The 27,021-nt window shown below is 45.3% G+C and overlaps 3 protein-coding genes across 4 annotated transcripts in view; 2 read left to right on the forward strand and 1 right to left on the reverse strand.

Moving 5' to 3' along the window:
- LOC135906872 (uncharacterized) overlaps positions 1 to 5,491 on the forward strand; it is a 151,451-nt gene extending 145,960 nt beyond the window's left edge. For both annotated transcript variants that reach the window (XM_070538547.1, XM_065438500.2), the window contains exons 6-7: positions 737 to 778; positions 5,432 to 5,491. In XM_070538547.1, the coding sequence (XP_070394648.1) occupies positions 737 to 778; positions 5,432 to 5,473 (84 nt within the window). In that variant the 3' untranslated portion in view covers positions 5,474 to 5,491. The remainder of the gene's footprint in view (positions 1 to 736; positions 779 to 5,431) is intronic.
- LOC135915971 (sulfotransferase 1C2-like) overlaps positions 1 to 14,999 on the reverse strand; it is a 67,831-nt gene extending 52,832 nt beyond the window's left edge. Inside the window, exon 1 of the mRNA XM_070538543.1 lies at positions 14,910 to 14,999. Coding sequence (XP_070394644.1) covers positions 14,910 to 14,946 — 37 coding nt within the window. The 5' untranslated portion in view covers positions 14,947 to 14,999. The remainder of the gene's footprint in view (positions 1 to 14,909) is intronic.
- Positions 9,889 to 26,865, forward strand: LOC135906873 (blastula protease 10-like). Its single transcript, XM_065438501.2, has 11 exons — positions 9,889 to 10,354; positions 11,873 to 11,938; positions 14,168 to 14,333; positions 16,360 to 16,486; positions 18,742 to 18,808; positions 22,280 to 22,477; positions 22,974 to 23,103; positions 23,449 to 23,568; positions 23,847 to 23,953; positions 25,332 to 25,453; positions 26,035 to 26,865. Exons 1-11 carry the CDS (start codon positions 10,262 to 10,264, stop codon positions 26,162 to 26,164), a joined length of 1,326 nt encoding a protein of 441 aa, XP_065294573.2. The 5' UTR covers positions 9,889 to 10,261; the 3' UTR covers positions 26,165 to 26,865.
- Positions 26,866 to 27,021: the final 156 nt, after the last annotated feature.

The following is a 27,021-nucleotide window of genomic DNA, read 5'->3' on the forward strand; positions in this document are numbered from 1 at the left end:
CATTGCACGGACATTTTACGAACATAGTGGATCCTTTTCCAGCATTTCTGGGATAGATAATGAAGGCACCCCGTTTGTACAGAAATAGAGGCGATGTCATAGCTAACGTGCGCGCGAAATTCAAAGTGTGTTTGCTAATTATCGCCTATGCAGTAAGTATTTGCTGCTACTCTAGAAAGGGTTATCTAAGTTCAATACGCACGCGAATGTGACAATTTTATTTACAGATATTTAATAAACATTCTTGGGTTTTACCTGCCGCAACCACCATCTTGTTATGAGGCACGCCGTAGTGCGGTATTCCGGATTAATTTTAACCACCTGGGGTTACTTAACGTGCACCTGAATCTAAGTGCCCCGAGCGTATTTGCATTTCACCTCCATAGAAATGCGGTCGCCGCGTGCGGCATCGAACCGGCGACCTTGAGCTCAGCAGCGCGACGCCATAGCCACTAGGCTGCCGCGGCGGATTTTTCACCCAATAGGGACAACATTGTGGGTCATATGCGTTAAACGTTTTGCTTTAAATACTGCTATTAGAAAATGACTAATACTATACAGCTTCACAAAACACAGCTTTGTTGGAAATTCAACTGCGATGCAGCTGAGGTCGCACAACAGTGGCTGTGTTCTTTCCTATGTTTTTTCACTGCCTCGTGACAACAACAAAAGTTACCCTCGGCGAAGTTTGCAAAGTCTACAGTGTTTTTACCGTCTCATTGCCTTTGTTCCTCAGATGGAAGAGTGGGTCCAGTGTTCAAGCGCAGCCGTGTTCAGGGTGAGCATCGAGAATTGCACTTGAAACGAAATGAATGACTTCGACAATTTGCGCATTCGCTTGTGTAGGACCCTATACTGATCACCAGCTACGTTTTTAGCAATTACCAGCACCAAGAAACAACCTGATTCCTATCTCATAAAGAAGCTGTGCCAACTGCAAGCATGTGAATCTACTTCATTTTTACTCGCTTCGTTGGCAACAAGGCGAGTGAAAGAAGTACGTTCTTGACCAGAAAAATTGGAGGACGCTTTAGCTTCACCTTCAACAGTGGAACGCGATAGCGTTATCGCACCCCGTTCACACCACCCACTCATTCGCTCGGCATGCTCTTGACGAGACGAAGGAGAGAAATGGGCGAGTGGCCGGCCAACTGACGGGGCAGCGCTGTACATCGCGAGGAGGGGGTCTTCTGTGTTTGCCGCAAGATGGCTCTGCGTGTGCGCCAAGCGCAGAAGAAATGTCGCGGAAACGTACTTCGCTACTCGTTTAACTGCGACTTCTGTAATTTACATGCTCATAATTACCGATATACACCGCAGTATAACTTTCTACGGCACGTTTCTAAGGCAACACTGCATTCAATAGAGGTGGTTTTGTCCCGCTTAGAACTATCGAACTCATGGCTGAGGGATCCTTATTATCCTTATTATCAGGCTTCCTTATTCTCGTACTCATGTACGAGAATAAGGAAGCACCTCCTTCTTTTCGGACATCGCACGTTATTTTAATTCCTAAAGCAAAAGATCCTGCACGACTTATGGCGGTTGAAGCCTACAGACCAATAAGCTTGACGAATACGGACTATAAGGTTTACACTAACGTACTGGTGCGACGATTGCAGACCGTTATAAAAGAACTTGTGGGCCCCCATCAGACATGTGGTATCAAAGGCAGATCGATCTTTTCGAATATACATACTGCAAGGACCATACTGGAATGCTGCGATGAAAGAGAGGACAGAGTCGCTATGGTACAAATTGACCTTGAAAAGGCTTTTGACAGAGTCGTCCATGATGTCATATTTTTGCTCTTAGAACATGTTAAAGCCGGTGCAGTGATAACAGATGGAGTAAGAATGGTGTACAAAGATTGCACTGCAAAGTTAGTAATTAATAGGAAATTAGGCGCCAGTATAAAAGTGGAGTCATCAGTAAAACAAGGATGCTGTTTGTCACCTCTTTTATTTGCCTTGTATTTGGAGCCTTTCTGTTTGAAAATAATTAAGAGCCAATCTATTCGTGGGTTTATCTACGCAGGAATTGAGACTAGAGTTCTGGCTTATGCAGATGACGTGGCAATTTTTTGCCGTGATACAGAAAGCGTGAATAACACTATGAAAGAGGTTGTTTCTTTTTGCGCCGCAACTGGAAGTGTTGTCAGCTGGACTAAGTGCCTAGGTTTATGGCACGGCAGCTGGACACAGGTACCCGAGTATTTTTGCAATATGAACTGGAGCGTTACCCCTGGAAAGTATCTTGGGGTGCCATTACAACATTATCGTGACAGTGCTGCGTATTGGATCGAAGAAGTAAAAAGAGTTAAAGATCAGACAGAAAAGTGGGGCGGGCATAATTTTTCGATGTTTTCAAAAGCTAGTGTTTGCAATTTGTTTTTAGTTACAAAGGTGTGTTATGTACTACAAGTGTTATGCATGGCAAGGATTTCGGTGCAGAAACTTCACAGAGTGTTTGCGGTATATATATGGGGATCCACTTGGGAGAGAACTAGCCGGTGTAACTTGTTTCATTCGGTGAAGAATGGAGGACTAGGATTAACACATTTGTTTTTGAAACAGATTGTTAGTAGGTTCTTTTTCTTAAGGGACCAAAGTGATATATTTCTGCGTACTGTTATTCAAGTGAGACTGAGTTCTTCTTTGCCTGAGTGGGTTGTCTCATCAACAAATGAACGCACTCGACCACCAATAGGCTTTCTGAGGGAAGTTGTCATGTCCTTTTCTTTATTGAAAGCGCATTTTTCGAATGAATTTTTGACTTCAGTGACGCGTAAGAAACTTTATAGTGATCTGGTTGATGTTTTCTTGCCGCATCCTGTTTACCTTACGATGTATAACTTAGGACCTGAACGCAATGTATTGAAACGCGTAAGAAAAATGCCGGTTAGATCTTCAGCGAAAACCTTCTTTTTTCAATTGCATTCGGGCACTCTCCTTGTGAAGCCATGGCTGCAAAGCAAGGGCTTCTTTGTTCCATGGTCTGTTAACTGCATCATATGTAAGAAACCTGAAACTATTGACCACATCTTCTTGGATTGCCATGACTCAGTTTTCTTGTGGGATGTTCTCAAACGGACTCTGAAGAAAGACCTGCCGTTAAGTCCTTTCGGTATTCGGTTCTTACCGTGTGCAGACACAGGGGGAGTGCCGGCTGACTTGATGATGCTTTTGTGTATGAGCAGCGTGTGGAAGACGCGTATGGATGTCATGAATGCCCGCGTAGAAGAAAGGTCTGCGAGGGAACACCTAAATGAAAGTCTTACATACACGCGTGATGCCCTCAAGCACATGATTGAACCCCCAGAGTGGTTTCAGGAGCTTAACACTCTGGTGTCTGTGATATCCTCTTTGAGTGCCCTTTAAATATGTAGTCTCTCGAAGTGATGTAATATTATTTTTCTGCACCTAGTGACCTACTTTGTACGCGTTTGATTGGTGTTGAAATCAAGGTAATAAAGAAAAAAAAACTCATGGCTGAGGGGTAGCGTCTCCGTCTCACACTCCGTAGACCCAGGTTCGATTCCCACCTAGCCCATCTTGCATGTTTTTATTTATGAATTACCTTCCGGGATTTTTCGCTCACGTCCAACGCCGCCGACGCCGACGACACCTGCTTTTATGAGACACAAGCTCCTTAACGCTCTCGCGTTAATAGAGCGGCTACAATGCATTGTGCTATCCCAGACTATTACTCGCGAAGCAATCGCACATTCTATAAATTTTGTTGAAGGTAACAGTCTATAGGTAAAGAGAGTGGGCCTGCACCACTGTAAAAGTGATGGTAGACTATGATTAACGTGGCAAGACAAATCCCAAGTTTCACAGCAACCCACCTTGCCCAGGAAAAAGCATGCAACAGAAAAACGCCCATAAAAATGTGCATCGACCAATAACTGCATTATATTTACGCATGTATTAACTCTCGAGTAGCAGTATTGTTCAAAGGTAACTAAATGCTACACCCTGGTCGTTGCACATTGTGTTTCTCCGTGAAGTGCGTGAAAGAAAATATATAAAAACGGCGTATCGTAAAAAATGTATTCTAATGCTAGACGCCTGTTTCCATGCTCGCAAGAGTTCTCGTTATGGTTCGTTTGATAACGCCAAAAGCTTCTGCGTCAGTAGAACTTCAATGTTCTCGGCTGTTAGAAAGACAACTTTTCTCCCCTTGCTCATGCCATGGCTCAGTGCCTTTCGCTTGCTCAAAAGCGGTAGTCGTTCTGCAGACCATCGCTTATAGTACGACTGTTAGTTTGAAGCAGCAACGATTACGACTTTGTAAACATTTCTTCAAACGTTTGGCTTATGCACTGCACCGCAAATGCAATGTGTGTGAAAATGTTTATTAGTCAAAGAAGCTGGTTCCTTCAGTAAGAAGAAAAAGAGAATGTCTCGCTTATATGGCGCCATGGCTCTGTCCCATAAGTGTGAGCTTTGCTTCCTTGTGAAACGTTGAAATATTTTTGTACGCGTCTATTTTTCCCCTTCGCTGTTTTCCATTAACAGTAGCTTTACAGGTTATTTGGTGATATTATTTTTGTGCGCGTGACTTGATAAATACGCCAGGAGTCTGCAGCCAGTTTAGGGTTGCTGCTGCATGCATACCAGTAGGTATAGGCCTGCAATTTCCGAAACATTTGGGTAAGCCAGTAAGAATAAAATTAGTTTTCTTTTTTTTTGTGCAGTCATACAAAGACTGATCATATGCGGCAAAGTTCGCTTTAGCTTAAAATTGTAATTTTTTGTTTGAGGAAAAAGAAACGTTATGGAAAACATGCTGAGCTTCGGTGAGTTTCCCCAAGCAGGCCGTCTGACAAGTCGATAGGTGGGCCTGTATGTATCGAAGAAAATATCGATTCTTTTCTGGCTGAACCATATAACGGCACTCCGGCCTGGCGTCACTTGTTTTCTTCAGAACTCAGGAATCACAACAAAATAAAAAATAAACAAAAGTGCACTAGTGATGATGACACTTTAGCTGTTAAAGTTCCCTCACATGACACCAGGACGAGTGCTCGCCGGTGGCAGTGTCTTTTTTTATGCATTATTTATATATCTACATAACTAAATTCACGCTGAGGCATGAGCCGTGCACAAGTGCTGTCAGAGCGCCGCGGCAAACATTTCGCCTGGCGCGGACACCACATTATAAGGCAGTGCGTTCCGCTTAAACATTTTCTGTGGAAGAAATGACTCCAGAATGCAGATATGTGGCACGAATATTCTGAGGTTTTCTTGCTATCCTTCTTCTGGGTACGTACGTATAAATTTTCAGCAGGGCTTGAGGCGCTGCTGGTCAGCAGGGCTGCCAGCGCGAGGCACGCGGGATATAACAACAGTTCGTCTGTTAGCTGTGCAGATATCACGTACTGCGAACATTAGTTTTTGTAAGGTTCTGTTTCCATATTTTGCAGATGCTTCACAAGGCCTGCAAGATGCTGCCCGAAAGAGAATAAAAGTATTCAGCTCCCTTCTCTGACATCCGCATCATTGTGCATTTAGTCTATGAGAAAGGACCCTTAGGTCCCACTTCAGTGGACCATCTAAAATCAAGGTGTCAAAATGTTCCATATTCTTATGACAAATGAGTAGTTAAATGAGGTTCGTTACTCAGAAACTACACCGAATCTTCGAAAGATGCTGCAGCGGTGACTCTATTTATTTTGGACACCCGTGCTTTCACAAACTACACGGATATCTCATGGGCATTTCTTAGAGCGTGAGCTATTATGGGTGCACTCTTCCAGTCACCTTGATATCCACAAAAGTCGCCGGTGTTCACCAGCACACACCCGATTGAGCACCCCCAACGAAGCGGCTCACCGCGTTGCTCGAGGCCTGACTCACCGAGCATCATCGTAGGAAAAGCCCCCGCGGGGTAATGCAAAGGCCTGGGCATGGGAGGATCGTATGACCAGGTTTCACGACATCACGACACACTACCAGTTACAAAGACGTGTATACCCATTCCCTCACGCTAGGTTAGACAGGACGCAAGCATTGCACTTCAGACAATTACGAACGGATTCTTACAGAAACCACAGACTCATGCACGCCATATATCCAGACATGTACACTACAAATAGATGCACATCGTGTGGCGAGGTTGCCACACTAAATCACACGTTATGGGAGTGTCGGGACTTAACAAACAGGTCGGGCAGTGCCGACCCCTCCGTCTCTTCCAACGCGAGCCTCCGGTCGCGATGGAAGACCGCACTGCTCAGCTCGAACCTGATAGCACAACTCTGGGCCGTCCAGCGAGCCGAGGAAGCCGCTTCGAGACGAGGTCTCGGAACCGCTTCCGCGGCGGGTGCCCAGACCCACTAAAAAGGCGCCGGACTCAAATCTTATTGATTTGAAAATAAAAGTTTACGCTCTCACCGCAAAAATTACATAGAATTTTGCGGCAAGGTTCTAAAGAAATTAACAAATATATCTGCAGTGTCCCTCGAGCGTTCAAATTCTGACCAACAGATTGTCAGTCAAGCATCTTTTCCATCAGCCGTTCTGCCGATGCTATAACAATAACCATCTGCGCTTGAAGGGGGAAACGAAGGTGGGATTCTGGAGCATAATAACTAATAGGGCACAGCCAGACCTATTTTCGCGGGAAAATTCAGAAGTGAGTCTAGATGCCAAATACAGATAAGCAGATCTGGGTGCCCAGGGCCACAAAGTTTGGGAAGCTCTGTATTAGACCACGCACTCTCCCGAGATCCAGGTGGGTGGGAGAGAGCGTCGGGCGTGGTCAGACACACAAACAAGCAGGGAAACCTACTGCGGACCTGTACATGTTCCCAAAGTATGCTAATTGAGTTAATAGACCATCTTGGATGCAAATGAGGCGTTTCATTTTATTTACTTCCCCCGCATGCTACGGTTCTATGCAGTAAATGTAAGCATAAATATATAGGTTGGTTTGTTCAAGAAGGAACTGGACTGTAATGCATTTTGTACAGGCCTGAGCTTTCATTTGCTCACACCCCCTTCCTTTTCCTTTTCATGGTGCGTATCTCACCATGCTCACAGCACGCGGGTGGGTAACGTAACCACGACTGGCAACAAGGCAAAGAGGCGAAACGAAAATGAAAGGCTTTGTTACAATGCTTTCTGAATCACATCTTTTAAACATAGCGTTTCCATGCCTTATGTCTCTCATCGTCCACTTAGTGTTTTAAGTCTTCAGTATACCGCTAAATCACCGTTTGCGTTATCATCGTTCTTGATCCTACCCAATTGTCCAAACTGACCTTACGCACTCCTTATGACTTAATTATCAAGTCGTCAAGCACTTATGGTGGCGTGATGTTTCTTTACAAACGTTCAAAAGAGCGGGAAATTGTTTAAAGCTTTATTTCTTGCACTGTCCAATATTACGTCTCTTTCTATCTCTTTTGTTACAAGTACGAAGTCTCAAGATAAACGCGCCCCTATATGCGAGTTAGTGTGCTTGCTATACACTCCATACGAAAGCAGCCAGGTAGTAAAATAAAGGAATGTATTATACACACCATACAATAAACAAAAGCAGGGAACAATGGCAAACAGCGCAGACAAGACAAAGAAAGATGGAACTATCAGTTGCAATCTAGAGGGTAATCATTTTTAATTTTTATGGAATTCTAAAAATTGCCTGTTGCGGATAGCATAATTCCAGTCCTTGAGCTGGATATTTAGAGATGCGGACATTACTTCCTCGATAAATCGTGGCCAATGCTCAACTAATTAACAAAAGTCCACTAATTATGTTTCGAATTAACGTGTTTACTGCATATATTGTAATTTATGAATTGTACCCAGTTAGATTGCAAGACGTATCAACTTGGAATGAATTTCAAATTGACGCCACTTTCTAGACATGCGCCATCAAACTTGCCATAAAAATGCACGGCTGTTGCACATACCTTTATTTTTTATTTATTTTTTTAGAAAGACGTTCTTTTATGCATTGAAGCTCGAAAGGAGACACATTGGGAAATAATATCTCGAAACTGGTGTCATCCTGGAAATTCATTTCAAGTGGATACGTCTTGCAAGCTCTCCGCCTACAATTCGTAAATTGCAATATGTGCCGTAACGTAGTTGATTAGAAATTTAAATCGCGAGTTCGTGTTAATTAGTTGAATGTGTGTTTCAATTGCTCGTGTTAATAATTACCGCCTCTCCGAATAATTCTGCTCAAGGGCAAGAATTATGTTACCTGCGACAGGCGATTGTTAAAAATTCCGTAAAGCTTAATTATGATCCCCCTGTGTAGTGCGCAGGAAAGGTAGCTCGTACGAGAGGCTTTCGCTTTTTCTTGACGTGGCGTCTGGGGCGAGGCCTCGTTGGAGTGACAAGCGTTCTGCCCGCTGTCTCAGCCAATCAGCGTCTGCTTAAAGTGACGTCCCTGAAAGCTATGGACCGAGAATACTGCCTGGACGAACGCTGCCTCAACTGCCAGCTGTCACGGCTTTTGATTTCTTTATTTCTTTATTTTTTTCTGGTTGTTCATAACGAAGTAATAACAAACATCCTGCCTGCTTTAGCCCCTGGCGCCAGCAGAAGGGCCACGTACCACCACCTTCAGGTATAGGGCACACGTGGCTACGCGCACGCTGCGGCATGTTCAACTCCTCGTATGCTATGGTGCAACCATCATCGAAAGCGTCGCTGATTTAGGGTGTCAGTCATGGTGACCCTCGACGCTGAACGCAGTGCTCCCTGTTCCTCGCCGAAACCGGGTCGACGAATAAGCTCTCACCACATACAGGGTGTTTTAGCGAACACTTGCAAAAATATTTTAGAGTTGCTTGAGGCAGATATCACTATTATGGTTCATGAGCTGGTCTACGCGAAGCGGCGGACCATACTTGTACAAGATATTGAGAGGCAAAATCGAATAAGGAATAAAAAATTCACTAATTATGTTTTTAACTGATTACATTAGGGCCCATATTGCAATTTACGAATTATAGCCGTGGAGTTCGCAAGGCGAATCCAGTTGGAATGAATTATCAAGATGACACCAGTTTCGTGATATAAATTCCCGAACTTTTCGGAGAAATGCATTGGCGTTCCAGTTAATTTGTTAACAAAACGTCGTTTCATGCGCTGAAGCACACAAGTAATTGGAACACAAAAGGATAGACAGTTGGGCGAGTTGGTATGGTAACATGATTTTGGCTTCTAGCGCGAAGTGAAACGAGGACACAGAAAGGAGCAGACAGGACGAGCGCTCGTCCTGTATGCTCCTTTCTGTGTCCGTGTTTCACTTCGCGCTAGAAGCCAAAATTATGTAGTTGGAACACCTTTGCATTTCTCCGCAAATGTCGGGAATATATATCGCGAAACTGACGTCGTCCTGAGAATTCGTTCCAAGTGGATCCTCCTTGCGAAGTCCACTGCTTGAATCTGTAAGTTGCAATATGGGTCATAAGACAACAGCTAGCAAATTAATTAGTGAATTCTGGTTAATTGGTCGATTTCGCATATCAATTTTTTATGCAAGTAGGGTCCGCCACTTCGAGTAGACTGGCTCATAAACTAAAATTGAGCTATCTGCCACAGGCAACCTTCGAAAAATTTCGAAAGTGTTCGCTGAAACACCCCATATTTATAAAGCGAGAAATGTGCGCCTGATTTAGGCACTAAGAATACCGCACCCATCCCCGGAAAACCTAGACTGCGAGCGCGGAAGCCGTCGGGGCTTGGCACCGAGTGTCCATGCCCCGACACACCACCCGGCTTCCTCCTCCAGTTCCGCTCCCCGCCGCCGCCTTACGTGCCGCTTTCCACAGGATGCCCGCCGAGATGCTGAGGTGTGTCGCGCTTTTATCGCTTTCCTCTCAAAATGTCGCGCCGTAGCAGTAATACCCACTTTTCGCCGCGTCCTTTGTGGCCGTACACTGGTGCTTGCGTCCGCTCTGGCCCGGCGCTTCCTGATGGAAACTCGTATAAGCTCGGCAACGTCCCAGCGGTGTCGGTTCCCTATACACGAGCACAGTGCCGCCTCGTCGCCGGGACGTTCACCTGTGCCCCTGCAGCCGGACGGCCTCCTTCACAGGACAGGGTTACGGCCCTGAGTTGCGAATTCCACGCGCTACTTAAAGGACTTACGACGGGAAACCGTCGGTCTCCGTTGTCCTACTTTACCCCTTGGAAGATGTACTTTCTTCCGTAGGTGTACAGCGGCGCCTTTCATAGACTTCATGCGTTCGTTGCTGCGATTCCTGAAAAGAAATTGCCATTGAAAAGCCCCAATGCTGAGGAGGTACTCGAAAGTCGGTATGATACCAACAGGCCCAGCGCTTCTGTTCGCTCTACTTGGACTGGCCTGCGCCCAGTATGAAGAGGTAAGAAACTCCATCGACGTAACATGTAAATCATGGCTACTTTTGTAATGTATAGGGTTGCCCAACTAATTACACGTGCATGGATTTGAAGTGAAAGTTCATGATGCCACCAGCAAAATTGTTGTGCAAGCTATTTCTATTTATTTTTCTATTTATATAGCTCCCTCGTGTAGTTCTTTGTATGTGTGTGTGTGCCAGCTATAATTTAGGGGTAGTGGGCTCATCGACAGCCAAACTTCTCATATTGTAGCAGATAATAAGCAACAACAAAAACAACTTCGAGTTTCCAAGCATACTCCTGATGCAAAAGCATTGTAGTTGACGAATGCCTGATAAAATGCCATCTTTCCCTGTTCCTTCCCGGAGAGGCTAATGAGAGGGCTTACAACTGATATCGAACTAGATCTGATCGGGCTCATCAATAGACAAACTTCCCATATTGTAGCAGTTAATAAACAACAAAAAAAACAAGTTCGAGTTTGCAAGCATACTCCTGATACAAAAGCATTGTAGTTGACGAATGCTTGATAAAACGTCATGTTTCACTGTTCTTTCCCAGAGAGGCTAATGAGAGGGCTCACAACTGATATGATGAAGAGCTCACGAGATTTCTGGTTGCGAAATTAACTAAAGGACTTTATATGGGGGCTGTATTTATTAAGACATCATACGGGCGGAAAGGGTTTACATGTTTTCAGTTCTTCTGCAAAAGCCTTACGACATGTGTTTAAAACAGCGTGTTATACAAAAATTGTCGAGCACCCTCACAGCAATTGTTTGCTTAGTACGAACGCTTTTTGTTTATTTCTACCTCAAGGTCTTAACGTGGAACAAGGACATGAAGAGTTTATGATTGGCCGGCGTTTTCCTTGGTATGTCGCCTACTGCAACGATCGAGCGGTGTCCTTTTGTTAGAATTACTTTTGTAGAGTCAGTAGAAACGAAAAGCTCACACAAGCAGTGTGTTTTCATGCCATGAATCCGTCTACATCAAAAGAGAGATTATCCTTCCTGTGCGCGGGTTCTATAAGTACAGTTCAGCTTTGAGCCAGAAGCATATGAGAATTCGAGGGGCTCGAGCTTCTGTTAATCACAACCACACGATGTAACAGACAATGAAGCCAGGAGCAACATACAGCAGTCTACTTCGTTTGTATAGGCATGTAGAAATGATATAGCAAAGGGAAATGAAAGTAGACCAACATATAACTTACCGCAGGTGGGTACCGAACCCGCATCTTCGGCCTTACACGTGAGGTTGCACTTGCTGCCTTGTTGTACTACGTGCTCTGATGATTGCGTTCTTGATTCATGTTTCCATCATTGTGTACATAACCGTGCTGGTTTGGCTAGGTGAATAATTATTGCCTTTGTGGTTATGCGCTACAAGACAATCTCACGTAAGGTCAGTACCTGCTTCGCATCAAGAAGTCCTCAGTCAAACTAAATATTCTTCCGCCTTCATGTGATGCTCAATACCAGCTGATCCTTATGTGCCTTCGGTTTCTCTCGAAACAGGCAATTCAGCACCTCGTCTCCGAGAAGGCAGAGGTGATACAAGATGAAAGAGAAAAATCGCAAATGGTAAGTGGCCCCGACGAAGTCATTTGTCTAGTTTATTCAGGTTATAAAAACTCTATGTTGATCAAGCAGACTTAAGAACGTAGACGTGCGCAGAGTCTGAGAACTGGTATCTGTGCCTGCTGCTGTACTTCTTTAAAAACACAGTGGTGTGTCCTGGCAGGTATCGGTAAAGCATATAATATGCAGGGTACTTAAACCGACCATGCTGTCATATTCAACCCATCGCCAGCATCTTCTCATGCGTTTGTTTCTTGCTTTATTTTCTTTTTCCCCTTAACACTAAGAAATGAAATAGATGTGATTTGCCACTTTTCACCGACAGCGCCTGTTTAAAGATGCACTAGAACATGAAGTCGGTGTTCGCTTGGCTCATGTAGAGGGAATAAAATCGAGTTTACCACCTGGCACCTTGATGCTGACTTAACATGTGCAAGTTGGCGACAGCAATTTACGGATTGCGAGATCTGAGAAACAAATTGTAGTTTGCAGCCTCGCCTCAGTACTCCTCCAGGCATTCGGAGTCTCAGTTTTTGTGCTAGCGTATGTGAAAAACATGGTGCTCTACTGCTTTATTGGTTGCGGTCACAAATGGCTGAGAAATTGAGCGATTTCGCAGATACCGCGATCCATGAAATTTTGACGCCAACTCTATCCGCTAGCTGCCTCGAAAGTTCAAAGAACAAATTGGCACATATTTCGTAGAATACGCAAAAAAAAATATGGGGTGCCACAACCACTTCCTGATTATGAGACACGCCGTAATGGAGGACTCCGAAACTTTCGACCACCTGGGGTTCTTTAACATGCACCTAAATCTAAGTACACGTGTGTTTTCGCATTTCGCCCCCATCGAACTGTGGCCGCAGTGGCCGTGATTCAATCCCGCGACCTCGTGCTCGATCAGCAGCCCAACACCATAGGCCCTGAGCAACCACGGCGGGAAAATAGCCATGCTTAAAGGCACTAACAGTCGTCCTCAATATTTATTAGGAAATTTCACCCACTCTTATTTTTCAAAAAGCATATTTTTCTTGACTACTCTTAACCAATATTCATTTAGGGCCTTTAGGTGCTCTATGTTACCGTTCGCGCCAATGAAACTCATGGAGTAGTACGCCTTAACTGTTTTGACTTCTACAGACACCTAACGAAGCGTATTATATAGGCTGTCCCAGCCAACGTCATCCAAGCTGTTCAACAAAAAGAAAGAAAGCTTAAAAGAACAAGATGCAATATACAATTTTAAGACCTACGCTGTTCGGTCTCTGGAGCTCTGACGACCGAAAACCATATACCTTATAGCTGTAACTTGCATCATATTGTTATAATGTTTTTTTTTTGTTTTCGTAGAACAGCGTTGGCTAACGTTAGACTTCGCGCACGGTATATGGTATACAACACTTTTCAACTTAAGATAACTCGAAGTTTAAAAAAGCTATAGCGCATTCTTTCCACCAACCTGTCAACGGCGTACCACCCGATCGACGGGACTAGAAACACAACGTACCTGACAGTAAACTGGTACCTGACAGTACCTGACAGTAAAATTCAGCGTAGGCTTTAAATGGATAATAATATGGATTATAATATGATTAATATTCAACACCGTTCAATCTACACTGGCTCCAGTGGTAGTAAGCGTCACTACTGGAGTATTGGGTACACACACAAGCAGGCACTCAGGGACATGGTGGTGAATGCTTTAGCAATACATTAATGCTGCCGGTTAGTAGACCCATATTGCACATGTGCGGCGATGAAACAAATCAGTGCTTTTCACTGATCGGTCGGCTGCGTGAAGGACTGGTCAGTGAAGAATTAGCTCTTACGTTACAATGTTGCCCACTTGACTTTAGTTCAATGCAATGCCCCTCATGAGCCCAAAACTATACGTATCTATCTTTTCTCCTCGCCACTTCCGCACTTCTGATATAGGATACACTAAAAGCCGAAACAGATTGAAAGCAGCGCTCAGACTTTAGATTTGGGATACACTGAGGAAAGGAAAAAGACGCTAATGTCAACTAGATAAGAAAATGTTGCTTGCTACCCAACACTGGGGAAAGGGGAAGTGAGAGATTGAAAGATCGCATTAAGGGGAGATACAGCGTGCGCATGCGCAGGTGCACAGCCGCCGACATAGGCCTACGCCAATCCGTACTAAAGACGTTTACACGAGTGCAATGACAACCATCTCAAGCGCATTGACTGTTTCTTTGCCCTGTGCAGTACCAGCAGATGCTGCACGAAGTTCCCAAGCTAGACGGCGGCCAGGCGATGTTCCAGGGTGACATGCTGATGACCGAGCGTGACCTGCTGGACATGTACGCCCTGGTGCCTTCCAGGAACATCACCTGGCCGGGTGGAATCGTGCCTTACAAGATCAGCGAGAGCTGTGAGTATGGCAGCCACTACCACAAAGACGTAACGCGAACAAGTTGGTGGCGATTGGCGGGAACGACTTACACCGGGAGGTTAGGAAACACATTTCGTGTACCTTGAATCGCAGAAGACTGCCCATTTTCTAGGACATTCGGCATTTATCACATGAATTTCAAGCGCAAAGACAATGTTTGTCCAATACATTGAGGAAATTAGATGGTCGTCGTCTGAGTGAACAGAAAGTACTAGAGCACCGTTCCGACCGATCATCGGCTCAGAAGGCAGTGAAGGCACTTTTGGGGTTACTGAGAACTTCTGGTTTGCGCGAGTGGCTTTAACTCAAGTGCTTTCCGTACACGTATATACACCTTCTCTCTCCCTTTTCTCGCTTCCCTTTCTCCCTTCCCCCAGCGTAGGGTAGCCAACTAGACTATTGACTGGTTAACATCCCTGCCTTCCTGTATTACTCTCTCTCTCTCTCTCTCTCTCTCTCTTCGTGTACCTGTTCAAACACGGAATGAAATTGCTCAAGCAGTACCCCTCGCTATACTTTCATGTTGCTTTGTTTAAGTACGATTATGAGACTTACTTAGATGGGCTAGCTTGTTGCTGGCTTGATGGAACATGGATATAACGGCGCGTTTTGAGGACGGGACACAGAAAGAACGCACAGGGGACAGTCGCCGAACTTCAACTGAGCTTTACTGCGGAAAAAAATTGTACTAGCAGCAGTTGCTGCGCAGAAACATTGGAAACAACATTGCCACAGCGCACATCATCAGTACAAAAGCAGATCATTATGCCTCACATCCCCACTGAATGTGCTGACTTGCACAAGACTAAATACACGTTTCCAAACCACGCTCTAACATCATCTTACGCTCTTCATGCTCGCGGACTTCGAAACTTATTGTGCAGATATATCTCTTCTTCAGAACGTTTGAGAACACCAAGTAAGTCCAGTCCGATTCCGTGTCGTTGTTAGCTTTTAAACAATCGAAATCGGAAGCCTCAGTTGTGTGAAAAGCACAAACCCGCACAATACTGTCACAACACTATACACATTCTATCAACGGTGACACAGGCTTCGCAATTTGTAAGCGCTGTGGAGCCTATAATTCGAATAAACGCACCTTGCGGGAGTACACCACGACCTCCGCTTTCAAAAACTTTCAAAACTGCCATCGAACAAGCTTCCCGCCAGCTGGAAGGAGTGCACTGCTCCCCACGAACGTTCGACGAATTATCGTTGCCCCTTCTGGTACAACATACCATGAATGTGCTGAAGCAGGAGGCCTCAACCTACCAACATGGCTCGGACTAGGGCCTTAGTTCCTGTAAGACTAATAGAGTGGTATTTTCTTATCCACAATATATTTATTTATGCATTATTAACTCAAACGTCCCGGGAATTCAGAGATTCCATGAGGAGTGGGCAAAAAGGAAAATGGCGAACTAGGTTAGGTGGCATGAGTTGACAGATGGCCTTCTTCAATGGCAGTCTTGAAAAAAATGTTGGCGATGAGGGCGATCGTAGAAGGAAAGCTTTCCATTCTCGGGCTGTGTTTATACAAAAAAAATATTAAGAATTTTGAAATGCAGTGGAATGGGCACGAGGTGGATACACATCATTAGGATGCCTTAGCCGGGAGGAGCGATGAGCTGGAATGGTGATTTGGTTAACAGGTGCCACTGAATGAAAGAACAGGAAAAATAAGCACAGGCAGCATGCAGCTTTGCGGCAGGAGGCGAGCGAGAGAAGACACAACTGTGATTTAAAGCTAAAGTACTTGTGTTATAGGGATAGTCAGGAAAAAAAAATGATCTTCGCAGCTTGGTTCTAGACCGACTCGAAAGTAATGATCATATATTAGCCTGGCGGCTGTCATAAATAGCACAAGCATACCCTAGCCTAGATCGGAATAATGTTTTATGTACAAGTACCCTGACTGAGAGAGATGCTGTCAAGTTGCGACGCTCACAACCTAGTACGCGATAACGACCGCCTTAATCGAGTTGTCACTGACATTTCCCCGCAGCGGTCAACGAAGCGGACCTGATCCGGCAGGGCGTCGCACACTGGATGAACAACTCGTGCCTTATGTTCCGCGAGCTTCAGAAGGACGATACGACCACGGACTTCATACTTTTCATCAGAGGCAGAGGGTATGTGCATGGCTGCTATACAGGGCGGACGAAATTTATATCCCACTCGCGTTTCTCTTTTACGGAAGTGCTGGCAGCACTGGCAATCAGGGACCGCATTCATACATCTTTTAATTCGTAGGTGTAAGTGCTCTGTGCCATCGGCCGGCCAGATTCTCTATATGTCCAGAATCAGGATTGGCTGAAATTTTCTCACACAAACGCTTCTAATGTAAGGTGTTTTCTTTTGTGTGTGTGTGGGGGGGGGGGGGGGCGTGCGTGTGTGTGTGCTAATAGGTGGTACCAGAAAGACTGAATGGCCAGGCACCGCCAGGTTTGTCATAGAACCACATTTTATTTGTGTTTTCATTTTTGTGCGATCATGAACTTGTAACGAAATGTTCTTTAAATGACACTAATATTAAAACGGTGCGACAGGTAGATGAGAGAGAGAGAGAAAACATTTTTGATGAGCCTAATGATGGCTTGATTTGTAGGAGTTGTTCCCTCTTCACGGGAATTCAAGCGCCGTCTTGGCTGCGACCACCCTCTCAACCAGCATGATCTGATCCGAGAGGCGAGAACTCGACAACAGCGATACGCTGCTTTGGGGTGGGGGAGGTGGGGGAGGATAGAGGAGGCCAGAGTGGACTTTGTTTGCAATATATGACAATATACCGGAGGGTTCCTAGCTGTTCGCAGTATTTACATTGACGAACAATGTAGAGAACATGACATGAAGCCTCCTTGGGTGCGGGGACGTGTTGGTTTGTAACAATCTGAGTGTTGTCTCTTGCGTCTTCCTGAGCTGTAGATGCGGTAAAGAGAGTGTTCTGCGATTCAGTCTGTAGTTTTGAGTGATTCATTGCTATGTTGTCAGTCTAGTGAGCTCTTCTGTGTCCTCCGGGGCCTGGTCAATAAATTCTCGCACTTTGGAGTGGGCGAGTTCGTTGCCCCCCAGGGAGACGTGAGCGGGTCTCCACATTATTTTAACATTTCTTTTAGACCACCTTCACGACGAGTTCTAAACAGGAAGAGATCGTCCTATAACGGCCGAAACAGTTGACACACACTTCCGGTGTCGTTGCCCAGCTTTAAAATTAATGACATATGTGAACCCACTTTTTGAAACAAGGATTTGAATGTCCCTCATCTTCTGATAAGCTCACTGTCGCCAAAATATAGGCAATTCTCTATAGTTATTGCTTTTTACTTCAAAGTGCTCAGCCGATCGCTATTCTCTGAGCTGGACGTAGGCGGTGGCATAAACGTCCTCCTCTGGTCGAGCTTTCGAAGGTTGGTTGAAATTTAATGCTTTTGAGCTGGTCTTTCGGCAACTATTTCATCATAATATTGTAACCGCTATCATTTTATAGACTTATATAACTTGAGCCGTACACAATTAGTCGCTCCTTTCTTTTTTGGTACCTTTAACGTACACTTAATAGCTGAAATGAACGTTGCCAGACTCATCCATCTGCCACGGTTCAGTGGCGCAGCTTCCGACCTTCACGCTCCAGCAGGCAAGGCTGAGAGAAGTGCGTGATCGGTTGAAAAGTTATAAGCTTCGTCAAAAGATGGCATCATGTAACAATTATATTTCATAACTTTTTCGTTTCTGTCATTTTTTATGACGATGAAGGTGTAACGTCAATTACTTCTCGCTTTAAGTATATTTTTGGAAGCAGGCTATTCACCGAGCGCGGATGGTCATGCCGGTATATGTATAAAAAGAAGGCGCAAAGTCAAGAGCACAAGTTATTTTAGTACCTACGACATCTAAATGCTTCTGCAACTTGCACGTGAAACGTTTTCACGTGCTAAAAGCGGCAAATGCTCCAGCAGCCTGGAAAACGTGTTGCACGTAGTACTTAGTCTTAAGTGCACAGGTCGGCATACTCACTCACCAGTACACTGACTCGCTGCATACCCATATCCCAGGCGTCAGATAGTCCGTCAGCGAGGGACAAATAGTGTAAGTGTACATATGAGAGGGGATAAGTGCTAGGAAATATGAGCAGGGGCGAATGCCGGTTAATGTGAGTGCGAATGAAGGCCAGTGGCGGTAAGTTTTGAGGGACGTGAGTATGAACACGAGTGACTGTCGGTATTTGTTGACGGAAGTGACTACGAACGCGAGTGTGGGTACGTATGAGTATAGGAAAGAGAGTATGAATGTACATAGCCTACGAAAGCGTTGGTGAGTGAGTACGAGTGAGCATCTGATTATTATCCCGGCTCAAGCGGCACCGCTGCTCGGCATTCATCCGGTGCAGGTGCTGGTCCCGGTTCGGCCACGTCGGCTCTCTCCAGCCCATATCGATCGGCGATGGCTGTGAAACGGTGAGTGGAAGCCGATGCACAGTTTCCGAAGGTGATGCAAACAGGCACTTTCAGACATGCCAGAAAATTCTTGCCTTTCTTGCTCTCTCTCTTTTTCTCTATCTTGCTATATCTCCCTTTCTTTTTTGTTTCACTTTAATGGGAAGCCTTACCTGGAGGACAACTCTTATTGTCAAATGCCAACTCTTGTCAAGTGCATGTGAAACGCAGACGTCAGGTCATAGGAGAACCGCCCAGCCGACTTGAATGAAACTTGTTGTGGTTGAAATACAAAAATTTCGTTGCATCTAAAAGAAAACTAAAACTAAAAAGCAATATTTTGATTTTGTACCTCAACTGTATTGAAAGGAGTGTTGAAATTCACGAAATAAAAAAAAGAAATGATGCACGAAGTTGCGCAAACAATATATAGCTCCGCACCAAAACCAGATATCACAGTTCTCTAAACTGAATCAGGTAGAGCGTATGAAGCGGATAACTTTTACATTTGAAGCAGACTTGTACACCTACAACGAAAAACTAAAGAATTACAATTACAATTACTTCATTCAAAATTTAATACAGTGACCAATTACTGTCCCACAAAAGTAAGTTAACAATTTCTAGAAGTAATCGATTACTTTTACGCCGTTTTCCTCCCAACCTTTAGTAACATTGCACAAATAGAACAAGCTGGCCTGCGCTGTTTCAATGCGTCCACTGCAGCCCCTAAAATTTTCAAAATTTTCGTTGGTCGTCTAGCCTCGTCCTTTTTTCTTGACTTTTCTTTCTTCCTTTATTTAAAGTCGTCAGCAAGGACACTGAAACGTCGTTCGATACGCGCGCTGGAGGAAAGGGCGGTGTTGTAGCGTACGAACATCTTGCACACAAGATTGTGGTTTCTCAATGCCCCGATGCTCGCATGTGCTTCCTCTATGAAGCACAGTGCTTCATTGTTTCCGGGGCCAGGGGAAGCCGCTCCGGTAGCGCCAGTGAAAAACTGAAAAATTTTTCATAGGCAATTCCTTGGCAGTGACGTCCGAAGTGGCCATCGCTATCCAGCCATAGAAGCGCCGTTTCGATTTGTCATCCAACGTGGGGTGGGCCTCCTCGCGGCGCCCTTCACTCGTCAGCCTTTTAGACAACGTCTCACTGTAATGCACGCCAGCAAACGTACTCTTTATTTGAAAAGGTTGCCAAATATCTAACGTAAATTAAAAGGAAGTTACATATTACTCAGCCGTAAAACTGCTGTTCATATGTTTTTATTTGAAAGATAGGTGTGTGTTAGTCATGTATGAGACCGCTAGGAAATTCTGCATTTAAAGGCCCAAAAACGTTCTGTCAATCTCAGAGAATTCACAAACTGCGCTAAGCGAATAACAACGGAGCAGCAGCTCTTGCCGCCTGTGAAAGCCACTTAGAAGCGCTTCCACGAAAGAGAGCCAGAGGGAAACTTAAAAGCTGAGAGGCAGAACATCCAAGAGAAGTGTGCAAATCTGCAAGCTGCAGTAATCTGTAGCTGCAGGAATCCGGTTACAAGAGTGAGGTAACCCATGTAGACGTTTGTATTCCTCTGCACAATGTCAAATTCAGACCGCGCGCATTATTCTGCACTTCACCAAATTTAAGTGCTCAAAGGTGCGTCACCCGTTAGAGCGTTTAATGTGAATCATTCTTTTTCTCGTTCTTGACACGTTGCCGTAGGTAGGTAAGTGGCTAGGGGTATGGCTGGCTTCCTGTATCACATCACTTTAGTAAAAAACACGTGACCAATGGTGCGATCTAACCTCTCCCGTGGAACACAAAAGTACGGTGCTCTAACCACTGTTTCTTTTTTTTTTCTTTATTGTACCCCACGATCGGATGCACACTTCTCTTATTTCGAAAGAGAGCCTGTTCTTTGAAACACCCTGCGAGTGAGCCACGGGTTACTGCCTCGTCTTGTTTCCTCGTGACAGCTCGTACTTTGCGCCGCCATATTGTAATGCACTGTCCCCGGGACCGGCCCACTTTCCCCAGCACTGCCTTTGTAGCGACTTAGGCTACGTAGACACTGTGAGACGTTGTACCGATCGCCCAAGTTAATCATGTTTCAACGTTTCTTCGCGGGAGTTCAAATGTCATCGTCATTCTAACATACATCACGTAAGATGGCCAAAGGTTCGGACGACTGCGTAACACGCAGTTGCTGGTGACGTCACAATCCGTGTTTCTCTCGCTTACGCTCAGCCACCTACCCATGTAGAACTCAACAACCATTGCCGCGTCGTAAGCTAGCTTCGAATGGCCGGCGCAGATCTGCCTTTGAAGCCATGCGACCTTCTTCGACACGGTCGTCATGATGCTGTCGTCACATGCACCTACGCTCGCAACCCACACACACTACTATTAAATTTAAACAAACACGTTGGTTCATCCGGGAACAGTTTGCGGAACCCCAAACAAGGCTGGATTAGTCAGGCGCATGCAAAACGCTTCGCATAACACCGGCGCCAACAGTGCGCGGGATCTGCACAATTTTTTTCGTGTGTAATGTAACTGATTATATGTAATCGTTTAATGAGAAATCTAACTGAATTACCGCGAGTGATATCGAGTAAGCAGAACGAACTTGCAGCCTAAGTTAATTTATTACAACGTTTACGAGATTTTTGCGGAAGTCCTATTCAAATTGCAGTGGTGTACGTCAGAGAGGCTTAAAATTAAATAATTTTGTCCGCTTCGGTCGTGTCGATAAGCGCAAATTACAAAATTGTGGTATTGTATTTTATTGCTTTGTTACGGAGTTTCAAACTTGGTGCTCCATTTTGGAAAGTTCAACCATTTTCTTTCAAATTAAGGTAGACAGCTTAGCTAGTTGTTAAACGGGCACCAACGTGTGCAGTTTATTCGGCGTATGCGCAATGAATACCCAGAAACTTCGTACTGATGTAGTATTACTATGCACCCTTAGCCAAACGTGTCCAACCATCGTAATACGGTAGCCAGCTGGGCGAGTCGGTACATCTGCATTATTATTGACAGTGCGCACATCAAACGTGGACAAAGAAGAGAGACGTCACGCGAGCGCTGGCTCACAACTAAAGGTTTAATGCGCACAAACAGTCATATGAATAGGAGAACTAAGTAATAAATAAACAATTACTTTTTAGTCGTGAGTCAGCGCTCATGTTACGGCTCTCTTCTTTCTCCGTGTTTGATGTGCGCCCTGTAAGTAATAATGCGACCATCGTAAGCCAGCCACATTGTGTTGGTGTGATTTACGTTGGCGTGATTTACGATTTACGTTGCCAATAGCGATTCGCATAAATTAGGAAGTTAAGAAAAGACGAGCGGAGGTTAGCTACAGGGTATCCTACGGCTGGCTACGCAGCACTTAAACGGAAGAGGGGATTATATTCTAAAGACGACTTTGATTAACGTAATCAAAATTTTGGAGTGTGTACCCTGTAGCTAAGTCTGTCTTGTTTCACTTCACACCGTCGGCAGCTGGGCACAGTGGTGCACGAGATCGGACACGCCATCGGCTTCCTGCACGAGCAGTCGCGCGCTGACCGCAGCCGCTACGTGGTGGTCAACTACCCCAACATCCTGGAAGGACTACGCAGCCAGTTCGACCCGGACCAGAACAAGCGGGAGTACGGCGCACGATACGACTACACCTCCGTCATGCACTACTCGCCGACGGTAAGGCCCCCCCTGCGTGACACGTGGAACAATGCGAAAGGCATCGTCAGTGTATCGGCGCAGGCGCGTTGAACACTTGACTGAAATGAGTGACTGATTTGATATGTGGTATAAAGTTTGTAAACAGGGATGAAGTGCCTCAGACAGGCTGGCCAACGTTTCGATAGTAGGACCTATCTTCGTCAAACGCAGTTGATATGTACTGACTGACTGCAGCGCTCCAAAATGAATGCTCGGCGATGACCGAGGCTGTAGAGGGGGGCCTGCGGGTTAATATTTCCTACACAATGACTTTCACAATTTCTTTCCGTCGAAATACGGCCACTGTGACTGGGACTTAGAGCCTGCGACCCTGTGCTCAGCATTGGGATGCACCATAGCCACATAGCTGCCGCAGTGTGTCGGGATGTCAGGCTTATCTCGGGGCGAGAGCTGGTGAATACGTGACTGAGCTGCGAAAATGTGTATTAAGCAAGCGCAACTGGTCGCTATGCAGGCGTTCGCGGCGTCGCCGGAGATGAAAACCCTGAGCCCAGTGAACCCGCTGCTTGCACCGCTGATCCGCAGGCAGAACGGGCTCACCTTCCGTGACAGGCGCAAGGCAAACTTCCTCTACCGGTGTGATGGTAAGCAAACAACCAGCGGCTGCAAGAGGACAAGGGGAGCTGCAGGCCAAAATCTCTTAAGGGTTCGAGGCTTTCATTTAGCGCCCGCAAATACTGCAGTGGAATGCACCCTTGTCCCTGATTCAGGGTGCTCGTTCGACACTGTTTTTGTTAACGCGTGCCACCGGTGACACTGATTGCGAGCGCGCTTTGTTTAGCCATCAGACACCTCACATTATGGCTAAAGCGACAGTCCAAAAAAAAGTGGCAGCTGGTAATAAATGCTGTGGCATTTTAGACCTATCTTGAGCGGCCTTTCTTTATTTCTCCTTCTGTGTCCTTTTCTTTCCTTCTTTTTCGATCCAGCCGCATGCACGAGTAGACCAGTGTGTGCCAACGAAGGGTTCGTAGACCACACCTGCAAGTGCGTCTGCCCACCCAACACGGAGGGCGAGCGGTGCGAGAGACTGCGTCGTTCTTACTACAGTGAGTATGCGTCGAAGCAGCCTTTCTCGTGAACAAAATAGTCATCGACATGACGATTGACTTTGACTTCTCCGCGTTCTTTTCAAGGCATCTTTCACAGTTATACTTTGAATAGGCAGATGAGAAAACACTGTCAGGGCTCGTATCAGGACGTAAGCTTTCCCCGTCCAGTCACAATGAATGCAGCGTTAGTTAAATGAATGAAAGCATGTAGAAATGCACGAGCGTATGAAAGTGGTACCGGAGCTAATCAAGTGCTTCGTTCGTTTTGTTTGCAGCTCGACCAAACTGTGGAGGCCGCGTCATTCGGGAGAAGACAATTGCGTCTCCCGGCTACCCGAGGAGCCAGAAACCGCAGGATGGTATTTGCGTCTGGTGGATACAAGTAAGCTGCAAACCCGTTGTTTCACCGACAGCGGCGCTGCCGCCGGAGTATGTAAAGTAGTCGTAGCAGCGAAAATTTGTTGCCCCACTCTCCGCAGAAACTACTGCGCCACTTCAATCTTTAAATCCGTCCTTGCGACTACGCCACAAGAAAATATGAGAAATATCGATGAAACGGCCTAGTATTGGTGGTGTTCAAAAGACGATATTATAAAATATCGATGCACCGGGAACACTGTATGTATAATTTGAAGTGTCTTTTCTCTTTTTCTTTGGCACATTTCCGCCAACCTGCCTACGTATTAGCGTAGCAAACTGGACAAAGTCCAGTTAAATGTCCTACCTTGAACGTCCATTATCTCTTTATCTCTCTCTTTCTGTCTTTACCCTGGCATCACCATTCTACTATTATTCGCAAGGTAACGCCGGCATATATCAAAGAAGACGCTCGCTCAAAGAAAATTGGAATAGATGGTGAACGATTTCCGGGATTCTACGTGCCAAAACCGCAATTTGACTATGAGGCACGCCGTAGTGGGTGACCGTGAATTAATTATCACCACCAGGGGATGTATAAAGTGCCTCCAAAGAAGGCTACGTGGACGTTCTTGCATTTCGCTCCCATCGAAATGCGGCCGCCGTGGCGGGGATTTGATCCCGCGACCTCGTGCTTAGCAGCGCCACAGCATAGCCGCTATGCCACCACGGTGGATAAGAATTGATAGTGCGCAACTGAGGAAACTGTGAAATGTCGTAGCCAAACAAAGTTACTACAAAGGAAACTTCAAGCCGAAGTAGCTTTGGACACATTAGGGTAGGCGACAGTCTTTGTCTTTCCCAAGCCGGTGCAACAGACGCACACATCCCACAGCGACAGTACATTGTTCGCGCAGTGTGCTCATTAGCGCGCGGCTTTCTGATACAAGTTCCAAAATAAGGTTGCTGCTATTGGTAGAAGTGCTCAAACATGAGAGACGGAGAGAGTTTATCATGATAACAAAGCTGGGAGCTAGGCCTGAACCGAGGTTTTGGCCTGCTAATCGGCACTGGGGAAGAGAAACGGAAGTAAAGGAGAGAGAGAGAGAGAGAGAGAGAGAGACGTGTCGATGATGAGAACGAAAATGGTAGTGAATGAACTTGAACAGTAAAGACAACTTCTAAGTCAAAAGTATAGACAAATCTCATGCAAGAATTTGAGGAGAGTGTTTGGAATATGACCCCTATGAGACAAGGGTTTCGGCCAAGGTCCTGAGGAAACCTTCTCAGACAAAGGTTGATTGGTAAACTTACCATGCTCTCTTATGCGTGATATGACGAATAAAATTGCGGAAACCACAGCAATTAAGGGATGGAGCCACTACAGCCTTCCATCTTTGCAGGCTCCGCCAAACAACAAGGTGCAGCTCACGTTCCGAGCCTTTGACCTCTACGGCCGAGTTCGCAAGTTCTGCATCTACGACCGCTTCGAAATCCGGCTGCAGTCACTCTACCTCGGACAGACGTGAGTACAGGCACCGAACACGCTGCGAGGTCGCACTGCAGTCAAAATTTCTGCTTAGCTTTGTTCCCGAACAGATTCAGTGCAACCGATTTTTACCTATAGCTGCCGTCACAAGATGCTAAAAAAATGTTCAATGCCCATAGCGTCATTGCTCAGGGATGTAATATTTTCTGCAGACACAAATGATGAAAGTATTCATCTGAATACTTTTTCAGTCATTTTCTAGAAAAAAGAAAACGAGTTACATCAATGCGCTACAAGGAGCCTGGTAGGTATTTTGCAATATATGCCCGCTATAGGTCAATATACGTCTGGTATGCTCCTGTCATGGACAAATCATAAGTAATGTACCGCGGGGTACGAAAGTAGAATACGATTTCACCCATTTCTGTTCAAGGAAAGACACTGTTTTCACAGACCACTCAGGCTGCTTTTGAGCTGACTGTCTCTGTGGTTTCTGAAAAATAAATAGATTAAGCATGGTCTTTGCCTGTCTCCTGGCCTTGTTTCTTGGAAGTTGTTTATTCTGGTGACCTAATTGCTTGACAGGTATTTATTACTTATTCTCCGCATATGTGCAGGTTCTGCAGTGACGAAATCAAGCCCGGCAGCGTGGTCACTTCTGTGGGTAGAGACGTGATCATCGAGTACAGGCCATACACCAGATTTAAACGTGGTTTCGCAGCCGAAGTCAAGTTTGTCCCAGTTTAGACAAGACGATGTTGACAATTATTTGTGCGTGATCTGGTGTAACTCGTGCTATTCATATACCTGAGTCATCAAAATGTTGACGAGGATCAGAAGATGGGCATAAAGGAGCTACAACATCCCTGGGCAGTATCCCAGGGAAGGCATACTTATCCATTATTCACCAAAAGCGCGCCTGGTGCATTTGCATACGCCTGACACGTCAGTGTTTGCAAGAGTGCGCACCAATTTGGCATGTGAGTGTTTACCTGTATTAGCTTTCCAGTTGAAAACATAACACTCTAGATGGCTGTTATTTTCATCATAAGTGGCAAATGGCTATATCATCTCGCATGCAAATGCTTGTGTTATCTCAGATATCGTTCACGATGGAATGACTTTATCGCGTAGTACATACGCCAGGTAATATCCTTACATCATCTGTCATTCATAGATTCACGACCACAGTGCACTTACTAACGCCTACCCAGCCATTCATTCAACTTACGTTTATTTGCTTGAACATACTTTTCTTTCACGTGGAAATTCATATTGCAACTTTTAAGCATGCATATGGCTGACATCTAGTTTTCTTTCTTTCATTCACAGAGGTAACGCTGCCTATACTCCGTACGAACGCACTTTTTGATCATACGGTAGATGCGCGGATTCTGTGCGTTGTAGTGAGAACGTTAGCTACGTGACATCTGCACCATACTCAATAAAGTGATCTCTCAGAGAACCCAACGTTTAATAGAGTGTCTACCATGTGTGCTCTTTATACCCCTTTTTCGACACCATGCCAGATAAACTGTTGCATTACATGCAAAATTGTTCCTACAAAAAAAAAATTTTTCATTATGTGCATCGTCGCCGACTAT

The sequence above is a fragment of the Dermacentor albipictus genome, chromosome 5, assembly GCF_038994185.2.
Source record: "Dermacentor albipictus isolate Rhodes 1998 colony chromosome 5, USDA_Dalb.pri_finalv2, whole genome shotgun sequence".
In the NCBI taxonomy this organism is placed as follows: Eukaryota; Metazoa; Arthropoda; class Arachnida; order Ixodida; family Ixodidae; genus Dermacentor; species Dermacentor albipictus.